Source organism: Polyodon spathula, chromosome 16 (assembly GCF_017654505.1).
Source record: "Polyodon spathula isolate WHYD16114869_AA chromosome 16, ASM1765450v1, whole genome shotgun sequence".
Classification (NCBI taxonomy): Eukaryota; Metazoa; Chordata; class Actinopteri; order Acipenseriformes; family Polyodontidae; genus Polyodon; species Polyodon spathula.
This window is the reverse complement of record NC_054549.1, coordinates 8031317-8056785: the sequence shown is the minus strand read 5'-3', so window position 1 is coordinate 8056785 and position 25469 is coordinate 8031317. Positions and strand designations below refer to the sequence as shown.

General features: G+C 35.7%; 1 protein-coding gene across 3 annotated transcripts in view; it reads left to right on the top strand.

Annotated features, from left to right (window-relative positions):
• The first annotated feature begins 4640 nt into the window (after positions 1–4640).
• The window catches only part of LOC121328269 (histone-lysine N-methyltransferase PRDM16-like), a 183685-nt gene continuing 162856 nt past the window's right edge, over positions 4641–25469 (top strand). For 2 of the 3 annotated variants that reach the window (XM_041272859.1, XM_041272858.1), the window contains exon 1: positions 4641–5088. In XM_041272859.1, coding sequence (XP_041128793.1) covers positions 5052–5088 — 37 coding nt within the window. In that variant the 5' untranslated portion in view covers positions 4641–5051. The remainder of the gene's footprint in view (positions 5089–25469) is intronic. The other variant, XM_041272860.1, reaches the window with a different exon arrangement.

Genomic DNA, 25469 nt, shown 5'->3' with positions numbered 1-25469 from the left:
ATTTCTAAATTAGAGGGGGAAGGAAACATTACAGAAACAAAACAAAAGCATGTCTATAATTCCGTTTTTATCAGCTGCTCTTCCAGTTTCTCCACGCGTGTCTGTATCAAACCGGCACCTTCTAATAAGATTAAGCGGCGAGCGGGGCACAGAAGCGGATATTATTGTGGCCCGGGTCGCTGAGCACCTATTTCCGGGGACTCGGCCAGTAACCCTCCCTTCCTGAACTCAAACCACAAGAAAATAATCTGAATACTGCGTGTGTTTGGGGGGGATTGGTTTCCAAAAGCTTGTAAAACTCCGACGTTTAAATGACGCAGAAAACTATTCCCCAATGGACACTTGTTGGGTAGCAACACCTTTTTGTTCATTTCTTCAGGCTAACAATTGCAATTTGTAACTTTCAGACAAAACAATAGTAAATAATTTTATAACGCGTTATGTGTTTTTATTTTAAAGATTAATAAATGCAATTGTCCTAATGGTTTATTAGTCACCAGAAATGTTACATCAAGGTGATATGGCATAGGTAGAATTTAACAGTAGTTCATTGTTAAATGGTCCATATGTTGTTGTTTTTTTTAATAATTGCATTGGTAATAAACAAACACATTTTTATATAAGAAAAAAAAATAGTCAAAATAAATGTTTTCTTCCTTCTGATACCAGATTCAAGTGCGCTGTTTGTGCAAAACGTTTTGTTGGTGTGTGTGTGTGTGTGTGTTTAAATTTTCCTCGAAGCCTCTGTAAAATAAGGTGGTTTATTTTTCCATGTTGTATGGTGTACTGCATGCTGTAACAGACCGAGTACCTGTACCCTATACACCTGCTTTATACACAAGTATACACAATATTATTGCCACACATTTCCGTTTTTGTATATAACTGTTCCACCCGTGTACCAAAAGTATGCAGAAACCTCCTATATTGTATTTTTATTTCCATCAGATTCATTTGTTTACAATTTTAAGAAAAGCACAACATATACTGTAATTCAATACATGCCTTGCAAGATGTATGACATTCTAGCGGCCAAGTACAACCAATTCCACGGGTAGCGCAGGACGTGAAATGTTCATGTTATTTGTTCAAAGCTGTTTAAACCATCCGTTAACAGAAAAATGACTAATTGTATGTACGTTTTGTGTGTGTCTCTACAGTAATAATAATAATAATAATAATAATAATAATAATAATAATAATAATAATACATAGTTTGTTACTGTGGGAGATTAATTACTCTCAAATTAGTATACCTGCATAGACATGCCAGTTTGTTACTGTGGGAGATAGCCACAAGAACGCGGACCTCAATGCCCATTGGGAATTTAGTCATTAACGGAGGAAACGGCACTTTCTATGGGTTTCTTATTTATTTCCTAAATCTGAAATACAGAGGGGCAGAGGGGCTCCTGTTTTCATGTGTTTGGTAGAATTTTTTTTTTATTTTTTTTTTTGGGGGGGGGGGGGGGGGAAATTAATTTCTAAATGAATACTGTCGACTACGAAATAATGATTTTCTGTTATCATAATTGTATTTGCAAACAATTAAACCCTATATACATGAACAGATGCAAGTCGTTTAACTCGTTTAATTTGAGCATTTTGCTTAAAAAAAGAGGTATAAATTCCATTGCATGTGACTGTAGTATGGGGATCTATTGGTTAATCGTAATACAATGGTAGAAAGTGATGATGATGATAAGACAGCTGATTTTTTTAATTAACTTATTAAACACACAGAACCACAAACATAATTTATTTTATTTACATTCAATTGTATTTCCCTTTTTTTAAATTGAAAGGAAGTCTTTTTTTTTTTTTTGCCATTTTTAGATCACCTTTCTATGCATTTTTATTATTTTTTTTTTTTTTTTTTTTTTGCAATTATATTTTTCTGCACCGTACTGCCATGCATTATCACAAAAGCGAGCGGTTTTTACTCTTTTAATACAACGAGAAGGTATACAATTCTGAAACTCTGTCTTTGTAATCATTGCTAAATCATTAATTAATAATAATAATAATAATAATAATAATAATAATAATAATAACTAATAATAATAATAATTAACAGTGTGGTGAGATTTGGTAGTACGTTAAGAGTTAAACGAGCAGAGAGTCCTTCATCTTGTTCATCGGTGCTATGGTGCTGCTCTGTCCCAGCGACGTCATGTTGCACCTGGGCTTCGGTTAACACATCCAGGTAACCAAAACTAGTGTTGTTTTTTTTTGTTATTTTTTTAATGGTAGTCGTATTTGTGATTTAGGTTTTAGAAACAAGACCCCTTTAACCCATTCAATGGCTGCCCTTTCATAAATGCTGTCTAAAGATTATAACAGGTATTATAGCCTGGGGACTGGTAACATAAGACGAAACAAACCAGTCAAAAGTCCTAGAATTGTATTAAGAAGTCCAACTGCTTTCATGTTTTTGGGCACATCTTTGAACTTAACTTATTTACATATTGATGAGCAACTCCCCTCGCCCACAGGCCATAGTTCAGCGCTTCTGTTCAAACACAATTCCCAAGTTTGTTTTAACAAGAGGTCTGAATTCTAAACCCATGTAGCATGCGTTTAAATTACAAAATGAAAGAATATAAAGGCTTGTATTTAAAAGATCACATAATAAAAGTCTAGTGCAATGAAAAGGTCGTCAGCTTTTCTCAGCTGCATTGTGCATTACGGATAGTATTTGCTTACACAGAAGCTATAATTGGGCTGCTATAGATATTTGGCTCCTATACTGGGCCGACAGGTTAAGAACCTGAAGTAGTATTGTCATAAATACAATGTTACAATGATTTCATCATGAAATCCATTGAGAATACATCTGCGGAATGAAACTTAATGTCAATATATTGCAGATAGATTCGCTCACATGACCGTTTCATATTTATCAATGTAATATGCATCAACAATACATTTAATCCACTTTATTTTCTAAATATACATTAAAAACAACATTAATTACACAAATCAAATTAACTACTTGAATATATTTGTAAATACCAATAATCTATTAATCATACTAACCCACAAACGCAATGTATCAACACATGGGTAATATGATAGAAATGTATTTATTGGACTCTGCATCTCCACTGAGCCACTCTTTGATGATAATAATAGTATTATCAACGTCCATGACAACAGCAATATATATATATAATCGATTCGGTATCTTTAGATGCAGGACTGCGTTGCTCTATAATGTCACATTATTCTGCGCAACCGGTACAAACCTGGTGGAATCACATTCATTTGGTCTATCTTTTTTGTAGACACATACAGAGAATCAATCGAGTCGATAATGACCTGTTTACATCGCTCGACAATAAAAAATCGATTCACTTTTAGGTTTAGGTTTTTTTTTTTTATTTGGTGTTATTGTATTCTCATATAATTGACTGAAATGAGTACAAGGAACACCACACACCCCAGAGCTACGGTATTTTTGATATTTTGATTTGAAACGGTGAATTCCTTCAATATACAAACTCCGCATCGGTCTGCAAGCACGTAACACCTTTATGTGTTTTCTAATGATCTCGGGTCGATGTCATTCACAAAAAAAACAATTCCCATCGATGCATGCACATGCGAAGCAGGTACGGTGTAAACAGAAAGCGATACTCACCACGTTATTAACTTTAAGTGTTAATTGTCTTGCAATGCGCTGCCAGTATATATTGTTACTGTATAAAGATGCAAGCGCCAATAAAAGAAATAGAGAGCGTGAAGTCGTCTTGGGGGAGCTGAGGGAAATAATGTCTCGGGTTTGGGCTGTTGGTTGACTGCGCTGTGGAGCTGGTGTAATAACAGGGTAAGAATACCGTGCCCAGCTAGCGCAGTAGCACCCACTCTGTCCAGACCACCTCTATTTCTCGTTCCGATCAATGCGTTCTCAATACTTAAAAGCCAATTGCAACGTGTTACATTAGGCAGTATGTGAAACGGAGTGACCGCGCACGCAGGGTGCTAAATCATCCTGTTAAAGACAGAGACGCAATTCGTTTTACCCTTAAAACGTATTGATGAATCTTAATTAATGGTGTCAAAAATAAGTGAAGGGCGCTAGGGAAAAAAAGACAAGACCATCTTAAAATGCGCTGCGGTCACGGACACAATATAATTTAACATTCATTTACCAAGGTCACCTAAAAATAGATATATATATATATATATATATATAATATATATATTATATATATATATATATATATATATATATATATATATATATATATATATATATGTGTGTGTGTGTGTGTGTGTGTTAAACTGACACACACATTGTCAGCCTACATGGTTTAAACAAATTACAGCATTATCACGAGTATTTATCGTGGACGTGGAGACCCAAAAAATGTGCAAATACGGATTGCAGTAGAATTCAAATGTTTAAAAAACGCATTGTTTTTCATGATTTATGTAGGAAAATTTTCTGTCCCTCCCCCTAGATATATATATATAATTATATATATATATATATATATATATATAAATATATATATATATCCCCTTTTTGTCTGTAGCTGTAAATATTTACGCGACGCCAGTTCCACATTATTACGACATTTTATCTGTGCCTTACTGTCCAGACTAGTATAACTATCATAGTAATAATAGGAAGGGTCGGTTTTGTTATATTGAATAAAATGCATCTTCCCACATATGGATGATACCTTTGCTTTATCCCAGACAGTGTCCAGTGCAAGACACAGACATTCGGGTTTGGTGAAAATAGAGTTACTGTAGAGTTACAGCTCTTAAAGGAGCAGCGAGGGAAAAGCCGTGCGATGGAGCCAGAGGAGGAGGAGGAGGAGGAGGAGGGGAGAGATAAGTGATCTAAAGGGGAGACGATAGGACAGAAAGTGATGATGATGAATACATTGGAAAGTTTTTTGGCCCGGGCGATGGTGTCAGATTGAATGGCCAGTGCGCATGTGCGAAGGTGTCCAAACTGACAATGCTTGTGAGATGAAGATAGTGTTGTTGCTGCTTCTGGGCTCAAGGAGGACGAGAGGAATCTACAAGCCGACAAGATGAGATGCAAGGCAAGGGCGAGAAAACTGGCCAAAAGTAGGTCTTTTTTTTTAATTCCTTCTTTCCCTTACACCCAGCTGTTAGGTCCTCCAAGCGCTCGTGCGCATCGCAGAGGTGTCCTTTTCAAAGCAGAGCTCCTGCGACAAACGCTCGTATTCTGCTTGCTGTCTCGTTTGATAATCGAAATGCTGAAATATATCACAGTATGGATGTCCACCCTTTTTTTTTTTCCTTGCCGTTGCTAGCTCGCAATGTGAGAAGTTTCTTACGCTAAGAAGCGGCAGCTCCGGCGTCCTGTGTGTTGTACGATACACAAATAATATTCCAAGCGAAATGGTACGTTGTAGGTATATCGATTCCAACCCAATAAGTCTAGAAACTGGACGGAATTGTTAAAAAGGAAAGTTAACTAAAAGTTGACGAAAGGGATAGTAACATTTTTTTTTTTTTTTTTTTTTTTTTTTTTTTTTTTTTTTTTTTTTTTTTTTTTTTTTTTTTTTTTTTTTTTTTTTTTTTTTTTTTTTTTTTTTTTTTATTGTGCCGGTCGTTCAGAAGTCTGTGAAATAATATTCCCGAGTTTCAAAAATAGATGGGCGCGACACTGTTCGTGAAGGACACCACGGTGTTTAGACCTCCGAAGAGTCTTTATAGAAATCTTGAGTGTTGGACAACACACACACACACACACAGTTCAGGGGGACACGTTATTTAGGAGAAAGTATTTGTAGCACAAATTAGATCTGTTTTCATGGAGGTTTTTTTTTTTTTTTTTTTATTTTTATTTTTTCTATTTTTTGACCACAAGAATTTCACCAATGGGGGATTTTTTTAATTTGTTTTGGGCAGTTCTGTGTTTGCAATGCGCTTTTTTTTTCGTACTGGGAATGTCAATCGATAATGTCTGTTACAAGAAAACGCATTTCTCAGGACTGTTGCAAACTTCTTGGTAGCCTGTTTCGCGTGAGGAACATGTTGCATTGGATTAGTTTGTGTTTTGTTTCTCATTGTCGACTTGTTTAATGTTTCTGTCCTGTATGCAGTTTCTTTCCAGAGAAAGATTTGGTTCGTGTTACTGTTGTGTGTGTTTTTTTTTTTTGTTTGTTTTTGTTTTGTTTTTTTTAATGTTACTGATTGCAAAACGAAAGCACAAACAACTGGTTAAGCTTTTTACATAGCCTCGTCGATGCTAGCAGGTTGTTACAACACAATACAATTATGCGATAGTCTATCAACAGTTGCTTATTGCGATATTACACTATAGTCAACGGCCAAAAATAAACTAACACGACACACACATTTTGTGTGTGTGTATATAGTATATATACTATATATATATATATATATATATATATATATATATATATATATATATAGATATATGGCGCGAACCAATTATAAATGTTTGATTTTCCGCAACTCATAGGTGAATGCGCTTGTTTTGACCGGCGCTTGTTTTATTTTGAGGCAAGTATCACTTACTGTGGGGAAAAAAATATAATATCTGTGAAATTTTCCGAAAATTACAAAAATAAAATGCCATTTATAATGCTTGCATTTAGGGCATTTCTGTCAACAAAATGTCTACAACGTTTAACAACTGGCAGCTAATAGAGTGTTAGGTTGTCATCAAAGTAAGTTTTAATTAGTTAAATAGGGCAAAATGTTAATTTCAATCGGATGGATAATAGCTTGCATTTAACTACACCACATAATACAATTAAAACGGATCTCTTGAGAGAGCATTACTGTTCATTAACCTGTTAAGTATTCTATTTAAGTATACTAAACAAATCAAAAAAGCATTTTTCCTTAAAGCCTATTACGGTTATCTTAGTAGTTCTATTATTATAGTATAACCTTATTATTTTAATATAATAATAATTGGCACTTATATAATTTCGTGAGTATATTCATTGAACTAATAATTAAAATACTAATTAAAATACTTTACTGTAATGTGTAGTTTTGTGCAAGTAATCACTTTAGTTTACTAAAATTCAGTAATAAGGACCTTCCACGGTCTATGCCATTCTTGTTGCCAATTATTAACGTTAATAAGAGGTAGTATATATTATGTGTGTGTGTGTGTGTGTGTGTGTGTGTGTGTGTGTGTGTGTGTGTGTGTGTGTGTGTGTAAACAATATAACCTGTAATTAATCTAGCTCATGCTTGAGCCTAATATCAATGCTAATGTCTAATGTTAATATTTGATATTTAGTCTATAAACCAAACGGGTATATTCCTAAAACAAAACAATCAACTAAAATGAAACACAATAACCCACCATTTTACCCCCTCCGTGCTTACACACACACACACACACACACACACACACACACACACACACACACACACACCACACATCATCATCATCGTGATGTTGTTTGTTTCCATTGCTATTTTATTAATGCTAGTTACTGTACACTAATGTTGTATCGTAAATAATACTTAACTTCATCTAAATGTATCAATCGAGCACACGTGTTGGTGTCGAGAACAGAGTCAGTCCCCTTTTTTTATGTTATGCCGCTAGTTTAATAATTTCTGGTCATTTGGGTGGACTCTTGATATCTGTTTTCAGTGACCAGATGGGGAATATTACAGAGCAGAGTTGAATGGCTGTACAGGAACGACCAATTCCACTGTAAAGAATAGCGCTGGAATAAAACCGTCGCGTCCTTAGGAATAATTATTGTACAATCAGAACGGGTTTAATAATGAGAGCACTCTGAATACATTTAAATGTTGTGTTTTTTTTTTCTTCTTACTATTCTGATTGATTTTGTTTTAACCGAAAAAAGCACGCAAGGATGGGGAATACAGAAAATAATCTCGGGGGAATTATAATTACAAAGTGTATTTCTTCTCTCGAAATTAAATACTGAATGCCCTTTTATCCGAATGCATAAAATGTAATGTATGCATTCCAAATTAACATGCAATTTTTTGGTTTGTTTTTTCTATTACAAATAATTGTAAGATTTAATAACTGGTAACTTGCTGAAATATGCCATGGGTGTAATAAATTATATATTAAACACATAACCGAGTTGGTCTTAATTATCGATTTGTATTATGATGTTATTTCGCATAGTGTTGCCTCAAACAAGCTGAACTATATAGCTTACTGTTTGAGCAGTACCCTGCACTGTAGGAAACACCTGCATTTACATATACTAGACAGTAATTACGTGCTGTGGGGTTTTAAAGACGAAAACAAACGAAACAAACTCAAGGAAAGTTTCCGTGGACTTTCATTAATTTTAAACAACTTGCCTTAATACCCATGGTGTGGATGAAAATACTGGGATCTACAAAATAAACAGCCGCATATTCATAATGAAAAACCAACCCCAGCATGGGCCTATGTGTACATTGCATTTTACTGATAAATAATGAGATTTATGCAAGCTGTTTTGATTTTAACACGTGTTGCTATCAAAGATACAAACTGATCGTACAGATATGTAGTTATTATTGAGACGGGAGATCGTGCAGGTCAGATTTACAGAGTTTAAACTAATTCCACAGGGACTCCCCTGGGCATTTCCCTAATTTGTGTTGGAAGGTACAAGCAGTTTACAATCTAGCTAGGCTTGCCGGTCTACGATACAGATAAAGGTATAGAACAGTATAGGGGTTCACACATGTACACAGTATACATGTATCTGGAATTTGAGGGTGATATTTAAAAGGTGATATCCTAAAGATGCATGTGCATGCATCACTTTTTGGTAGGAAGTATAAGACTTTAATAGTGTCCTACAAAAAAAAAAAAAAAAAAAAAAAAAAAAAAGTTTTTCACTTGCTATTTAAAGGCCCGTATTTAGTTATTGGCTCATTTATATAATTTATATTCACACAAATGACAAGGTAATAATTAAAAAAAAACACTGAAGGTACCGCAAACAAACCGAGAAAAATACGGGAAAATAAATAGGCCTACATTAAACATCTATATGATAGAGCATGTGCTTTAAAACACAAACAAGCTACATCTACACACACACACACACACACACACACATATAATTTTTAGACTACCTATTTCTAACAAATAATTGTTGATTGAACTTTTCTGATTCACTCACACTGTTAAAGAATAAGTTGACAAATGTTTTTTTAATACATTTTCATAAAAAATTACAGCTCAGAATTATTACTTATTATTATTATTATTATTATTATTATTATTATTATTATTATTATTATTATTATTATTATTATTCTACCCTATAGGCGATTTTTTCTTGAATTACCGTTTGTATGCGAGGGCAAGTCGCTGATTGCATTCTGTGTTTTCTCTAATATGGAAAATTGTTGAAAACCTTTTTACAGTTCTTGGGTTTTACGGTCCATTAAATCACAACACGTTTAGTTTATTTATATAACTCCGGCATTGCTTATTTCCAATGAATGCGAGTGTGAACGAGGCGGTTAAACACCTTTTTGCTCTGAGCAGACAGTCCATGCAATCCCCTTGTAAAGCATTATTTTACTTCTCAGGCGCAAGTCCTTTCAACGGTGTGTGACAGTGTCAAATATTAATTTTCTGTATCAATTCGTGCAAGTTGCTGTCCGGAATGCCATAGGTATAGTTAGTTAAGGTGGCTGTAAAGCTTACGTGTTGCAGTACTATAAAGACGTTTGCAATTCAGGTAAGTGTGGATTCGTGGTAAAACATAACAACATTTTGAATAGTAGAATACCTTAAATACCTAAATGCGAATGCACCATTTTTAATTATTTTACAGCAATTTCGCGCACACACACACACACACACAAGGACCGTGCCGAGCTGCATGCTGCATGACATTAATGCAAAGCAGGCACGTTAAAACAAAACTACACTTAAAAAAAAAAAAAAAAAAAACGCGAAAGTAAATCCTGAAACTCCAAATGGAATTACAGCACAACTAGAAAAACGAGAGCAAAGACAGGCTGAACGGAGAACAAAATAGATTTTTTCTCTAACTGCAACAGAGCGTTTTATTGTTTGTTTTAGATCTATTGGGAACTTTTTCTTTACGTATGATTTTTAGTCAGCGCAATTGTAAGTTACCAGCTTTCACGGGATCCATATTTCACCTTTTTTAAAGCTAATTTTGTTTTCACTTTTCCAATCCAATTGTCATTATTCTGCAGCAACGTTCTTGAACAGTAATTATTAGTTTTTTCTTGTAATCCAATACTGTATGACAATAGAACATTGTTGACATTAAAAAACAGAAAAAAATATAAAAAAAAAAACCCTTGCTGCACAGCAGTCGGAAAAATAACTGATGGGATGGGGAAAAAACTATATTAATTACCTGTATTCAAAGTTTAAATACATCCGTTACTTAGTTTACAAATGAGTAGGCCAGGTTTTGTTTGTTTGTTTGTTTTTAACAGAAACACACGGACAACCATAGCCCTATGTGACCGCACTTACTAATGCATGGCTATTTCAGTACTTACCGGTACTTTAAATCAGGCTTACTTATTGCGCGTAGAACTGACGAGGATTTATTTATTTTCTTTGAGTAAAATTTGTAGGCTGTAGTAGCTTTCAGTCGAGACCTGCTTGAGAACAAGTGGAATTGTTTTATTTTTTGTTTCATTTTTAAAACCAATATAATAAGTACAAAAAAAAAAAAAAAAAAAAAAAAAAAGTGTATGACTACAATAGTCCCAAAAATGCTACAGTAATTTAAACGCAGTAGGCCCATACTCACACCATTAATTTGTAAAATAAACCAAATAATACCATAAATCAAGTCTGGATTACAAGTAGGAATTCGACCCGCCACTGCAGTAAAACATAAAGGCTAACATATTATTTTAAGAAAACAAAAACAAGTACTAAATATCTGGTCAAGACAAAATTAGGGCCCCGTATCTATGGCAACAAGGCTTTACAACAAGTTACTCATACCACAAGGGAAAAAAAAAAAGTTTTGGCACAGTCACTCAGAGTAATAATAATAATAATAATAATAATAATAATAATAATAATAATAATAATATTTTTATTTTATTTATTTATTTTTAAAATTTTGCTTCCAATTCACAGGTGTGTTGACGTTCTGGAGGCATTTTTTTTGGTGGGACTGTAGGTAAACTTACGTCACGGTATTGGAAAAATCACGAACGGGCCAGTATGAAATTCTCGTAATTTGTCACATAGCACACCGCTCCCGCTCCTTCCCCCCTCCCTCCGTTTTTAAACGCTTTTCATAAAATACTATTAATCCAGTTTTTGATGCACCGTTTGACTGCTTTAACTGTAAACCAAGAAAAAATAATTTAAGCAAACAAAAAACACTAAATTTCAGTTTTTGATGTAATTTGACTGCTTTAAACGTAATAAAGAAAAAAAAATAAATTTTATATATATATTTGCGAAATATATTATATATGTTTATATATATATATATATATATATATATATATATATATATATTATATATAAAGAAATACATTTCGTCGATGTAACATTTCTTTTTTAAAGCATATTTACATTGTTAAATGTTATACAATTGAAATATTTATATATAAAATATATATTTGAAATGTCATACGTAACATTGTATTTCGCATGTATCACTGTGAAATTAAATAATAATAATGTATACAGAACATGACAATCTGTAGTGTTTTGTAATATTGGGATAATCATTTAGTATTTAAATACTAACCTCTACCTTACTTTATAGTAAAACTGTACTCTAGATTGAGCAAAGTAATTTTGCTCTGGATCAATCTACTCCTCGATTACGTTATAAACTTGAGCAATTATTCATCTCTTAAAATTAATGTTGGCCTAGTTTCAGGAACGATTTCATGTTTTCTATTTAAGTAAACCGAGGTTAACCTTGGGATTATGACTTGACTTTAAGAAATTACGTCATTCTGTAAATACTGTACATGGTCTGAGCACTTATTATCAGCTATCAACACTCCCTCGTACGCAGTGCCATTATTAAGAGGAACTCACTGGCCTTATACAAGTTTGAGCTTTGTGTCAGCTGACCCCCTTGAGAACTGAGTTTCATTAGATGGCGGAAGACACTTATTGAATAAAAGGAAACTGCTGCATGCGGAAAAGGACGAAGCTTCTGGTTTATAAATGACTGTGTTTTTGTAAAAGACAATAAAAAACATGTGTACAATATTTAACAAAGGATATCAATATTGAACCAAAAGACAAAACAATTAACCAGCAGCCACATTGTACGTGTCATGTTATTACACGGATCCACAGTCAACATGTAGCATATTAAAAACAGTGAAAATAAAACAAATACGCTGCGTCTTTTTAGATAGCATCTCAGAGCCCTGTGTTTTCTTGAAAGATATGTTGGCTCTGCTATGCTGTTATTGAGTTCAGCACTGGTGCAGCTCTGCAGAGAACTGGGAACAAGCTCAACTGGACAGCAATCCAAAGCATAGTCCCGTAGCCCAAAGTTGTACAAACCCAAAACGATCCACTGGACCAAAATAAATATATAAATATATAAATACAAACATGGTGGGCAGGCTTCCCAAAAATACCTAAGCAGTAGAAATAGAAAGGCTGATTTCCAGGATTACAAGCTTTAAGAGAGAGGCTGGGGTTAAATTTAGCTCAAGCCTAGTTGCCCACAGTTAGAGGTGTTACCAGTAAGATGCCTGGATGGTAACTGTGCAGTAGACGACACACACTTTTCATTGGATTTGAGTGCCAGAAGTGGAAGTACTGGAGTTGCATTGCACAGTAAGGGATATTTAACTCTTTGTTACTCACTGGCTCTTCAGCTGTACACCTGGATACAATCAAACTTATAGCACTGACATGGCCATTGTGGCGCTGCCATAAATACAAGTTATTTAGTTGCACTGTATGTGATGTCACTATGGCTGTTGGGCTGTAGTGGTGCTTGTGTGCTTGTCACTTTAGCTAAACAGGATTGAATGCTCTTCTTTCTTTTTTTTTTTTTTTAAATCATTGAGGCCAGTGCAAAATGGACATGGTTGATGGCAAGCATTAGAATAGTTCTTCCCTTTTTAGTTAAAATGTTTATCAAACATTTAGGGACCTGGGCCAATGCCACAGTGCTGTGAAGTTCAGTTCAATTGTCTAACTTTGTGAGTGTTTGTTGCATTGTAGCTACTGTGTGTGGGTGCATGTTTTTCATCTTACTTTTAAATATGTTTCAAAACAATGCATGGGTTTTTGTTTACAGTGTCTTTTTTTTCTTTTTTTCAAAAAAGTCCTTTTGATTTTCAAAGATAGAGGCTACTTTTATGTGTTTGGACTCTGAATGATCAGTCTGCCTCGCTGCTTTGTACCATTCGACAGTTTTGCTGGGGGAGTGGGGCATGTTCAGATTCACAGTAATTTACTCATCATTATCAGATAACTGTGCCAGACAAGCAGATTAAGCCAGCACCATATTTGTTTTTTTTTAAAGAGAGAGAAAAAAAAGTCCCCTGATGAATGCTCTGCTTATTTAACAACCTCTTTGACTATTTTTGTCCCTGAAAATTGGCTTAATTATATCAGTGGAATGTTTCTTTTTTCAGTTTGCAACGCAATTAGCCCATCTCGCTGGCTGCAATTTATTTTAATAAAAAATGAAACTGGTGGCATGTTGATTTTTGTGTTCCCATGAGACTGAGCACTATTGGTGTGTTTAATTTCATTAACTACAGTGCTGCCTGCTGGGAAAATATATAAAACCTTAACCTGTCTCCCTTTATTTTTTTTTTTAACTGCGTTGGTGCCACTATCTTAAATGCATCACTATCACATTAGAGCTCAGTCTTGGTGATTATGTTGGATACCCAAAGAACTGTTTGTATAGCCTTTATGCTAAAGCAAGACTAAAATTACCCAGTTCTGTTTTTACAAAATATAATTTGTATTGCATGCTGCTGGTTGCTGTAAGCGTAGCTCATTCATTTTCCATTTTAGACTTTGCATTACATGTAGAGTTAAGTCTGGTCGAATGTGTGTAGATACGCTGAAGGCATCAGTGGGCTTATGTGGATAAAATACTGTAATTCTTTCTGGTTCTTAATGTACATCATGCAGGAAGAGACATAAAGACAGTAACTTGTTGCTGTGTTCAATAGTGAAACCCATTTACTATAGTCAATTATATTGCTTTTGCCTGCTGCTGGATTGTGTCCCGCATAAGTGACATTGATTAAGGAGTTACTTGTTTTATACAGCATCTACAGTCTCTGATATAAAACCTTTATAAAGCACACTGACGTTTTGTTACTCCACTTTCTCCTTCATAACAGATTGTCAAAAACATGCGCATGGTCTTTATTGTGTAAGTCTCAAACCTTGTCTTCTCTTTCTAATAGCATTAGAGCTGTAATGGATTATAATGTTATTTCTGGCAGTTGACACCAGCATAATATTCTGGTTCGATTTATTTAAAAAAGCACCTTTTAATCTCCTTTTGAAATACAGGAAACAATTACAGTATCATTGTAGTTTTCTTTCTCCAAGTCCAACCACTTCATTTTTTTTAAACACATTATTTAAATTTGAACAAACTTTAAAAGGAAGGCGAAAATAACCCAAGTCACTATTGGCACTGCAATTTCAAATGTGAAATTCAACAATTGTCATGAGATGTTTGGCACTTGCTCGAAAAGAAACTGTAATAAAATGAAAAGTCTTTAACAAGTGTCAGAGTCTCTTAATCTCACTGTGGAGAACTCTTTTCTCTAACCATCAGAAAGGGAATGTGTGAATGATGGACTAATGTCTGATTTCAGTGTCACTCCAGTAGATTGGGATTTGAACAGTGATCTTGTGGATTTTCAAAAGACTGAATAACTTCTTTCTGTGAATAAAAGTGGACAGCGAAGTCTGCGGTCTCATCCTTTAATCTCTTTTTCTGTTCTCAAATCTGCTATTATATACACCCATGTTACAGGATTAAAAGTGCTGACAACTCTTATCCCCCTTATAATCCCAGCAAGGGTTTATAGATGGGGTTTCTGCACGTACAGCCGTGTGTCGCATTTACATTTAAGCAGTATCTAGAGAAGCGCTTATCCAGTTGTGATCAAATTCGAATTTGTCATTGTGTTGTTTTTTTTTTTTTTGGTTTAACACAAGTTCTTGACAGTATGACAATCTGGGGCATGAACCGAGAAATGTAATAAATGCAATTTTTCAACTCTCTCTTTTTTTACGTTCTTGTGGTGATCCATTAGCTTTGTATTTACAGCCCAACGGTGGTGGATGTGTGCTATCAACAGCATAGGCCATAATTTATTAGCACTTCACTGTCGCTGAAACGAGAACTTCATAGCACAGTACACAGTTCACTTTTTTCCTTAGAAATGATTGAATGCACTGATACAGGTCTGTAATTAAAAACACTCTCCTTATCCCCAATATGAGTTTAGAGGTCACCTTTACTGTCTTGCTACCATGTGGTGTAATTCCTGGGCCTGTGTAAACGGGTTAATTCTGTCAGCAATGAGGGTATCCCATGTGTTTGTCTGCAGTGTAGCTTGGTGGCTATGGCTCAATTCCATTCAGGCCGTCTGGCAGGTTTATTGCTATGAATTAATATCAAAGATATGTTGTTGTTGGTTTAGAAGCACTGGCACATGCACGCTATCACGCAGCGACGACACAAGCTGAAATGCCATTTCCCTGTTTCCTGCATACCCCCCCATGGAAATGCATGTCTTTGCAAAATCAGAGAGTCTGTATAAATGCTGCCATTATTGCTATCATTGTACAAAATGTTTAAAGTTTTTTTTTTTTTTTTTTTTTTTTTTTTTGCTCATTTGATTCGATCCTATAAATCAAGACCTTGCCCAGAATTCAAATTTTAAGTTTAATAGCAATACAACTCCTCAATATTTCATAAATTCTACACTCAATCATGTTAAAGTCTAAACTTGAATCTAAATTCATCACAACCAGAACAGAACTAAATCTGTGCAAGATGTCCAATATACCATGAAGGAGGGCAGTTGCTCCTGTGTCTTTTTTTTGTTACTGGGAAGCTGTTAGTTTTTCCTGAAATCTCAGAATACAATTAACACTGCGTGTTGGAATTTAAACCTTGTTATACAGAGATACAGTGTTTAGGTCCAATTTAGTAAAGGGGGGGCAGCCCATGTTAAGTAAAGCATTTCAAGATGGGCAATTTACCTTCAAGACAATACTGTCTTTTCTCTGTCCCTAAAAGCTGTAGCCTTATCCTGAGAGTGTCCGGTTCCACAGTAATGATGAGGCTGTGTGTGAAAATATTGAATTGCAAAAACATACAGAGCAAAATCCTGTGTGAATGAGGCTTTCACAGCACGGCCTGAGCAAAACTAAAAGCTATTGAGTGATGGAAAACAAATGGCTTAATTTGCAGCCCAGCAGCTATCTGAAAACGTGTGTTTACTGTCTCGGGGGGGAGCATTTTAAAAAGTAAAAAAAGTGCATCTAATTTGAAGATACCATGACATCAGCAACAATCCTAAAGGCAAATAAATTAACATTTTTCACCCATAACTATTAAACACTGAAACGTGCTAAACCCTAAAAGAAACTGAGTTCAATGACAAAGGTTTTGACTACAAGTCTTTTTCAAAAGTCTTTTCAAAGGCAATTTAGTATGTAGTATGTTTGTTTTAAGGATTTTGTCTTTTTGTTTTAAGGATTTCTGTCTTGAAATTAAATACACACCAATTGGGTTGTAAATATATTTTGTATTGGTCAAACATATATATAATGTCCCTCTCCTAGACATCTGAATGTCAGTTTTTCAAACTTTGCAATGAGATTCCTGTTTTTCACAGCAATCTGTTTTATATTACACCCTCCTTCAGTAATAATAATAAATAGTAGACATACCTTTTTATTCAGTGCTGTTTATTTACAATAATTGTTGGCAAACCCTTATCTGCAACAGACATTCCAGTCTAGAAGCAAGTATAATTTACATTTTGATGGCAAAAAAATCTACACCAGGACTTTTATGCTGCAGAAAATACAAAAAACTACAAAACTGCAAGGTTTGCATGAACATGCATAAGCAAAAATCAGAGAGGCGCTAATCTAACCATTATCAGTTTTCAATACAGTGCACAGAAAGTCATTGTGCGCATTCACAAGAGACAAAGACTGTCAATACAGACCAGGCTAAGATATGTATTGCATATCTGCTTTATTGGTGTCTGGCTCTTGAGTTCAGTGGAAGCCTGTTTTCTGTAGAGTTTTTGGACTGCATCCAATATTTTTTGACAGCCATCAGTCAGAAACAATAAGGACTTTTATGTTTATGCATTTTATTTTATTTTAACATTTCAACCAAAGAGCATGCCAGGTAATGTAGTGTCCCCTTTCTCTGTGGTTTTAAAACCTCTAAAGAAAATGCAGACTTTACTAAAGTACTCTAAAGACCTAAAAGGCATTTTCATTAAGAATACTGCTTTTAAAATTCCATAACACTAAGCTTTTCTAGAATCTGAGGCAATGGCTTTTTCTGTTGTGTCCTCCCCTCAATTGAGTAATGCTGTTCATCCTGCTGCATAGACTCCTAACACAATTGCATAATCAGCAAAGCAAAATCTGCAAAAAAAAAAAAAAAAAAAAAGGTGTTTTTATTGCACGCGAGCCCATGCATGGATAAATTCAGACCAGCTTTTCCTTTTCTTCTGTCTGACTGCCGGTACACTGTCAGCTCTTAATAGGAAAAGGGTTATGGTTATAGATTATGGATTGCTTGCAAGCCATGGTGACCCGCAATAATAATTCAAAGAAGTAATATTTTTTTTATATGTTAGACACAACTGTACCAGCTTTCACTTTCCAAGTCAGGCTTTTTCCGATTTTTTTCCTGCAGGTTTGCAGGGAAAAGTCATTGTTGGATTGTGCCTGGTGGCTAAGCAGGTGCAATGGCTTGCCTTGAACCCTATTCCTGAAAGTCTAGGAAGGCATGCCTTAGTCTGTCTTTGTAGTTCCTGTAGTGCTTGCTGTTTCGTCTAAGTATGATGTGCACTTTGCAGATGCTTTGCTCTGGAACATTTTTTGGCTGTACCTTCTTGAAAGAATTCCCACTTTGTCCGCTTATTAAAAGGCGGCCTCATTTTTTCTTTTTGTTCTTGAGGCTCCTGTTAGAAGTGCAAATCCTGCCCTCAGAGGGGTTATCCCAGGCTGCTAAAGGCTGCGTTTTACCATTGAATCCAATCTGCTAATTACTCCAAAGGACCAGACGTCAAAAGGACTGCTTCCACGCAACCACCTGGCCCTCTTCTCTTAGCAGCTTTCATGCCAGATCATTCTCTTTCTCCCCATCCGCCCTCCCCTTTCCATACCTCACATTGCACTCTCTCATTAATAGGGGTTTTAAGTTGCTTTCTGACCCTGGTAAACTACAGAAATGAGGACGGGGTGGGGGTTGGTGGGGGTGGGGTAGCATTTGTAAAGTATGTATCAGAAGTCCATTACCGTCCATCTGAATTCTGCTTGGTCTCCCGGGGAATACACCCCCCTCCTCCTTCCGCCCCAGACAGAGCATCACATTGTGAAAAGGGGCTATGCTCTCCCTTATTCCCTGATGGAAATGTCTCATAACTGTGCTCACCACCAGTTGAATTATATCACACAGTGTTGCTGCATTCCCTTCAGCCTTCCCTGATAATCGGGCTATGGTGCATCAACAGTTCTAGGTCAAAAGGTTCTAGGTTTTAAAGCAAGCACACAGAACTGTATAATTAATCAACAGGAGCAGGCAGATCTCTGACTCTTCATGTATCATCCGGTTTTATTGTGCAGATATGAAGAGGAAAGCTGTCAGTTGGAAACAAATGGGCTCTTTTTCCCCTTTATTCTTTATCACGTTACAAGCTGAGATTGCCTACAAGCAACAAAGGGAGAATTTGCATGATGCATGGGGGGGGAATTAGTTACAGTTTATTTGTAACCTACAGTGGCTTCCTCAACTCATCAGGTAATGATTAACTGCCAGCAGGCTAGACAGCTGTCATTTCCCATTATATTCCATCTGTGCATTATCTCCCTCTCACTCATTCCCCCACTCACTCACTGTCTCTTTTATATTTAATTTCAAAGAAAGTCACAAGACATTGGAGGGAAATTGTTTTTTGATAGAACAATAATTATAATTTTTATTAGTGGAACCCATTCCAGGGCTGGGAATGATACTCCTATTGCACAGCAGATTCACCCATTCCTTGTGCTTGATTGGCCTCAGTGTGTAGGTAACAAGCTAAGGTGTGTCTTATTATACTTCTAGTAAAACCAGGAATGAATCAAACTGCTATGCAATGGGAGTCTAATTTCCATCCCTGCAGTCTCATGTCACCACCAGCGATACTGTGGTTACCGCCATTCTAACCGTGACGTTGAAGAAACAGTCGCTGTAGTTCTAGAACACCATTATTCATATTATGCTAAATTTCCGTTTTTGACATAAATAATTATTGTTATTGTTATCAATGCAGTTGTTTTCTAAAAGGGATTTTCTTTAAAAACACAATTTAATAAACAGTTTGAGCAACTGATTATCCAAGGTCATTTGGGTTCTGGTAACTTTAGAGGTTGCGTTTGATGATTTTGGTTAAACAGTATTGAGAACCATCCATCAAACATTGAGGCTCGGAAAGGGATGCTGCAAACCCAAAGAACTAGGACCTTGCTTTCCAAATGCATTATAATAAAATGATAACATTCTTGGCTTTGCTAATCCCACTCTGTTAACACGGATTGTTATCAGCTTTGATTTAATTCCTGGGAACACTTTTACATTAACATCGAGAGAGAGAGAGAGGAAAACAAAACAAAACGACACTTTACCAGGAAGCTGTGTTAACACACGATCAAGGATTTTTTTTTGGTTTTACAGGATATTGTTTACAATGAATATTTCACGAAATAACAGATCTGTAACACATTTGTCTATTTGATAAGGGCAATGAGGTAAGCATGTTCAGCAAATTAATTGTAAGTAGACAAATAACGCCTCGAGATTTGTAATTTATATCCTTTGCATGCCTACCTGCATGAAAATTCATTTATCGATCAGTAACCAGTGCTATAGAAACCATATAGACTTGTATGAAAATGTTAGACCACTTTGTGCTTTAATTAGGCATCTTAAACCACATGCATTTTACAATTTTTGGCTGTGTGTTTTGCCTTTTCTCTTACTATTTCAAATGAATTGCACGCATGGCATATTAAAGTCATGAATCCAATTAGACAATCACTAATTTGCCTATTTTGACCATTTTCCAAGATTTTCACATACAGTAGTTTAATTTCATATGCACAACAAATCAAAACTACAGCAACAATGGGGGGTTCTGGATAAATTTGCACACTCCTGTATAAACCAAATATATAAAGAAAGTGCACGTGTGGGTTAGTGGTACAAGCTTGGCTGTCTTTGTTGAGCTGAACTGATGTTACAGGTGGCAAAAGCTTAATTTGTACCCTTTTTGTTCTATATTCTCATTATTCTTAACAGCGATTAACAGGTGTAGACACCTCAAAGCAGGAATATGTGTGATGCATTCCCATGTCCGCTGCCACTGTAGTACGCAGTGGAAGATACTGGCTGAAACATGTGTCTGCTTAGTTATGGGTCATTCCCAGTAAATTCTTGCGGAAGTGGCTGAAACAAGATGCTGAACCATATCCTTTATTTAGCTTCTGAGGAAAATAGCTGAAATGTTGACAATCATGGACAGCTAGTTATGGACACTAAAAGCCGTGACCTTTGTAAGGACAGAATAGCTAGTAAATAAATAAAGAACATTGGCACTCTATTGTGAGAACGCTTTTAAAGAAACACAATTGTTGCTGAACCACCCTCTTCCATGAGTTCAGTTAGACGTTTTTTAATTAAAACGAGGTGTGTGCGACTCAAGGCTTTTTCTTTTGACACCTTTCGCATTTATCTACCGGACACAGTTCAGGGCAAGACCTGTGGAAGGGAAGATCTTTTGTTTTAAAAGGGGACTTCTCTTTGATGCCAAGTTCCTCTTGAAAAAAAAGAAAAATCCTCCACATCTGAGTTGAGTTTACTGGAAAAACAGCAAAATGTTTGTCTTGTATTGTATGGCATGCTGCTTGAAGAGCAATAAAGCCCTTCTTCCAGGGCCTAAAGCATTCCTTAATAAAATAGTAAAGGGTAACTTCTTTAGCTTAAGCTCGGCGATAGATTACATTGCTCAGGGCTGGGAATTAACAGCAGTCCCGCGTGTGGCTTTGAATAAACTTTACGTGGCCATTTTTTATAGCTACGGGGGGAAATGTATTTTTATTGAAAAGATATTAGAAACAACATGTGGCTAATGTGATCAAATTTTCCGTGGTCTGGTATAGATCAGAAAGCTGTAGTTCAACATGCCCACAGATAATTAAGGGTTGCTTTATGTCACGCATTACGTGACCAAAGAAAACAGGTAAGTTGCGTGTGTATTGCTTCTATGATTTTTTTTTTTTTTTTTTTTTTGCTTTTGTTTTAAATCATATAAACCAATTAAGGCTTTAATAATCTTATATTATTATATATATATATATATTATATTATATATATATATATATATATATATATATATATTAATGACGTTCTTCTGAGAGGTAAACCTGTCCTGATCGTTCTGCTCAGCTGTTCTTGTAAAAGTAACAACTTCTGAAGTCCCCCGTTCGTTCGGAGAAACAGGCGGGGTTTCCATGTGTGAGGAAGCTAGTAAGGTGAAAGTCTGATAAAAAGAAAGAAAGAAAGAAAGATGGAAAGAAAGGAAAGCTGTAAAGATGTTATTCCTAAGTCCCTGTTTCTTACCCGTGTAAAGGCTGAATCAATAACATTTGAATTAACACACACTCACAAAAACGAGCACATTTAAGATAAAAGTCTCATAGGTCAGCCCTTGCTGCAGAGTTTGTTTAGTTTTTCTCCATTCTCTAATTGCATTTTTGTTATTGAATACATTTAAAGCAAGAAATCATTGGTAAGATTGGTTTCAAGTTGTATGTAATAAACACAACACATAGATTGATAAATTCAGCCCAGTAATATACCTGGATTTTAACTCTTATTAAAGATTAGTCTAATCTGCACACCTGTGTTTGTATCAGAACTTTGTTCTGGTTTAACAAGGCGAGTAAACATTCTGTAAACTAACCGAGGACGGTTCACAAACATATGTGAAGAGCAAGTTGTGCCTTTATAGCCTGGATGGTATTCTATAGCGAATATTGTTTTAAATGTATTTATTTGTTTTTTCTTTTACTGGGTTACTGCAGGGCCAAATGACTACCCGGCAGAGATACAAACCTGAGATTGAGGAGGGCTTTTATTCCTACAAAGTCGTCATGACAAAAAAAAAAAAAAAAAGATTACTGTTTACAAGGCAAGCTACGTTAAAATAGTATTCAATCAAACCATAACTGGGCAATAAATAATTGAAACGTGAACGGAATGTGTTGTGCAATGCCTTCTTATGCGGAGCTCCCTGTCTGTTTGCTGCTGGGTTTGATACTTGCCTGGTTGAGAAGTCCCTGTGTGTGTTTTTGTGGCCGAGGAAGTGCTTTGAGAGAAGTGGTCATGTAGAATTACCTGGGTAGTTTCCCTTCGTTTTCAGCACATGGTTATTTGAGGCATTAGAAGCGAGCTAAAGACCGTAATCTCAGGTTTAAAACCAGCCCCTACATTTGCACAGCAGTTGCATAGTTTATATGTTTTTCATTTTTGTTTCTTGTTTTACGCTGTAGTGAATTTCAGTGAAGGGTCTTAAGCAGTTGTTCTCACACTGTTCCCAGTTTTAGTTTTAATAATGGTTAAACTATAGACACATTAGTTTCATAAATGTTAACAGGCACACACCTATATTAGGTACCCCAAGCTATATTTCTTTAAACATTCAAGTCCCATTTACTGCTTTTTTTGTAAGAAAAAACCTTTCAAAATCAGACCCATTTGCCAAACCCTTTAACACTGCTGTCAGGATGGAATCATAAAAATGAAGCACAAAGAGGACTTTCACTTCACACAGCTGGAAGGCCGATCCAGGTGTCCACCTGCCTGTGTGTCTACGATGCAAACTTGACCCTATGAAGAGCAGTTTGAACAGTCTTAGGAAAGCATGCCTGATTATTGTGCCAAAAACTGTTTTACTGGCTCTACCAACTGGGGAAAAGAAAGAGAAAGAAAGAATGAAAGAGATTAGCTACAGATGCCTGTAAAAGATGAATACTGCACTGTAGTATAGCTTGACAGATACTGGGGTGTATGGAGGTGGGTTGTAGACTTTCCATTGAATATCAGACAGGTAATAATTGACAGTAGCTGATGCATTGGGAACACTTTATACATCAAAAGCAAGAGGCTATCAATCACAACTGAAAACATGCATGGTATACCAAGCAACACAATGCATGCAATGAGAAAAAAATGTAGAACTATTAATTCTATTATTGCAAATCAATAAAGTGTTCATTATTTGCTTATGACAAAACAAATCACCTACCAGGGTGATCTAAAGCACCAGGAACATTTAAAAAAAAAAGACTAGATTCTCCAAAAAGTGGGGAGAATGGTGTGCTAACAAGGGAGGAGCCTTGATGGGCTGAATGGCCTTTTCTCGTTCCCAAACTTTTTATGTTCTTCTTTCAGTACAAGTAGAAGAAGTTTAGTCTAGAGACACACAAGGAAAGCATGTGAAACCAGGTAGCTATCTGCATGAGGCTCGAAACAGGACGCCAGAGTGATCAATCATTTAATTGAGGCTCGTAAAATAAAAGCCATGATGACCAGTAATAGATGTATTGATTAGCTGTTACATCTTTACTGCATTTAGAAAGTGGGAGCCACTTTTAGCGGCTAGTAGCACCCCCACTTTAAGTTCACTCTCTCTTTAATGAGATCTTGATCACGTTTATCCGGATAGGAAGGAAAGATACCACCTGAAAGATTAGTTATTTGAGTGTTGATGAGACTCAGGTCTCTGTATTTCTTGGCTTAGGGTATTTAAGACAGTTTGGAGTACACTTTTTTTTTTTTTTTAATACCCCTGAGGGTGTTTAAAAAGTTTACTATTAAAATAAACTCACACGTCCTGAAGGAATTCTGCTACTGATTTGATTTCCCCCAAAAAATGTTTACATTAGGGTAAGGTACAAAACGCTGGACCTCGCTTTAATAGCCTCCTGGGTGCAAGGTAATAAAGTTAAAGAAATGAAAGGCCGGGGCTTCACCTGTGTGCCTCTTTGCTCCGGGTAAATGCAGATTTTGATATACCCTAAATGGCAATACTGTTCCAGGAAAAGATGTCCGCTAATTAATATACAGTCAAGAGTGGCTGAAAAATCAATTTTCATACAACCAACAATACATGTTTCTATGCAGAGTTACAAATGCATGGAATAGCCTACCAGGTGACGTAGAAGCATCTAAAACTCTAGGAACAGTTAAAAACAATTACTATATTCTGCCCTTTTAAGTTAGACCCCCACCCCCCCCCAGGGGAGAATAGTGTGCCAAGTATAGTTTTCCTTTAGGCTGTGCACTGCTGGTTCCTAGTATCATTCTGATGTTTACTTTCACGTAGTTATTTACTTTTCTCAGGAAGGACCGCTATTACATAGTTTTATTATTGTTTCGATAAACAGGTATTTATTAATTTAATTATCTTAACCACTTTCATTGTAAGTGCTAGTAATTTGATTATAGTGAACCTCAACAGCTACAACTATATTGGAATTAGACAAAGCCTTGATTTAATTACAGAGCATGGGTTCTTCGAAACTGAGATCCGTTTCCAATCAGATAGGTCATGGTTTGTGTTTCTCATTGTCCCGCCTGCAGTTTCTACCTGAAGAGTCCACAATCGGAGCTGTAGATCCTTCGGGCTTTTTTCTCTGATGCAGCATTATATTGTTTTTTTTTTTTTCAGTAGGTAAGATCACATTAAATGTTTATTTTTTTCCTCTTCTTAGACACAGACAGTATCGGTATGCATCTTCATTTTCTGAAACCAGGTGCTGTGAATGGAATCGCATATATGATGCCCTACCTAAACACACCCACTTAGAAAGGCATTACAATTGTTCTAAAATAGAACACTCACAGCCTCAATTTTTTTTTTTTTTTTTTTTTTACACAAGAGAAGGCAGAAATGTAATAGAGTACAAAGAAAGCATAATTCGAGTAATCTGCAAAAAATTGCAAATCCCATTGCCACTTTAAACCTGTAATTGAAAATGCAGTACATATTAAATTGCTACTGTACTGCAGTAGATCACTGTAACACTATTGCACAATAAATGCAAGGTTGATGCATTTGTAGCACACTTTTTCTGCAGGTAATCTTCGGTAATGTTACTGGTGTGGACAGTTTTAGTCTACCTATGTACCTAAGGTGAAGTTTTTCTGTTGAAAAATGTCTGTGTT